This window comes from Microtus ochrogaster, linkage group LG4 (assembly GCF_000317375.1).
Source record: "Microtus ochrogaster isolate Prairie Vole_2 linkage group LG4, MicOch1.0, whole genome shotgun sequence".
Lineage (NCBI taxonomy): Eukaryota > Metazoa > Chordata > Mammalia > Rodentia > Cricetidae > Microtus > Microtus ochrogaster.
The window spans coordinates 60,528,494-60,529,009 of NC_022030.1; the positions used below are offsets into that span (position 1 = coordinate 60,528,494).

General features: G+C 34.1%; 1 protein-coding gene across 3 annotated transcripts in view; it reads right to left on the bottom strand.

Moving 5' to 3' along the window:
- Ube2f (ubiquitin conjugating enzyme E2 F (putative)) overlaps positions 1 to 516 on the bottom strand; it is a 55,143-nt gene that overhangs the window by 34,446 nt on the left and 20,181 nt on the right. For all 3 annotated transcript variants that reach the window (XR_003378176.1, XM_026786179.1, XM_005361692.2), the window contains exon 3: positions 124 to 153. Coding sequence is in view for 2 of the 3 variants with exons in the window: in XM_026786179.1 (XP_026641980.1) it covers positions 124 to 153 (30 nt within the window). In the remaining variant the exon portion in view is untranslated. The remainder of the gene's footprint in view (positions 1 to 123; positions 154 to 516) is intronic.

The following is a 516-nucleotide window of genomic DNA, read 5'->3' on the forward strand; positions in this document are numbered from 1 at the left end:
GGTTGCTGGGAATTGAACTCAGGACCTTTGGAAGAGCAGGCAATGCTCTTGACCTCTGAGCCATCTCTCCAGCCCTCATGTCAACATTATATAGTACCAGTTTGACCAGCATGCTATACTTACAGGGTAAATTAGCTTCAAGTTCTGCAACCTCTGTAGAAATAAAGAGACTGTGGTTAATAGTCTTCATATTATTCATTTTAAATTAGCAATTTTTTTCTAGGATTACAGAAGAAAAGTAAGCTAGATTAACTGAAACCTGGTCTAAAATTAATATTTTAAGCATTTAGTTTTCATATATACAAGATAACATGCAGAACAGCAATAAATTAAGCAAAAAAAAGACAATTCACTTTAATAATAAAAATCATGTCACATCTACAAAGTAACTGCCTACAGGTAAGCAGTAACTACAGTGCTTTTAAGAAATTACTCCTCCCAAGTAACAGATCTACTATTTTCAAACTGTGACTATTTCTCTTTTCAAATGTACCTTCCAGATACCCGATGATGGAA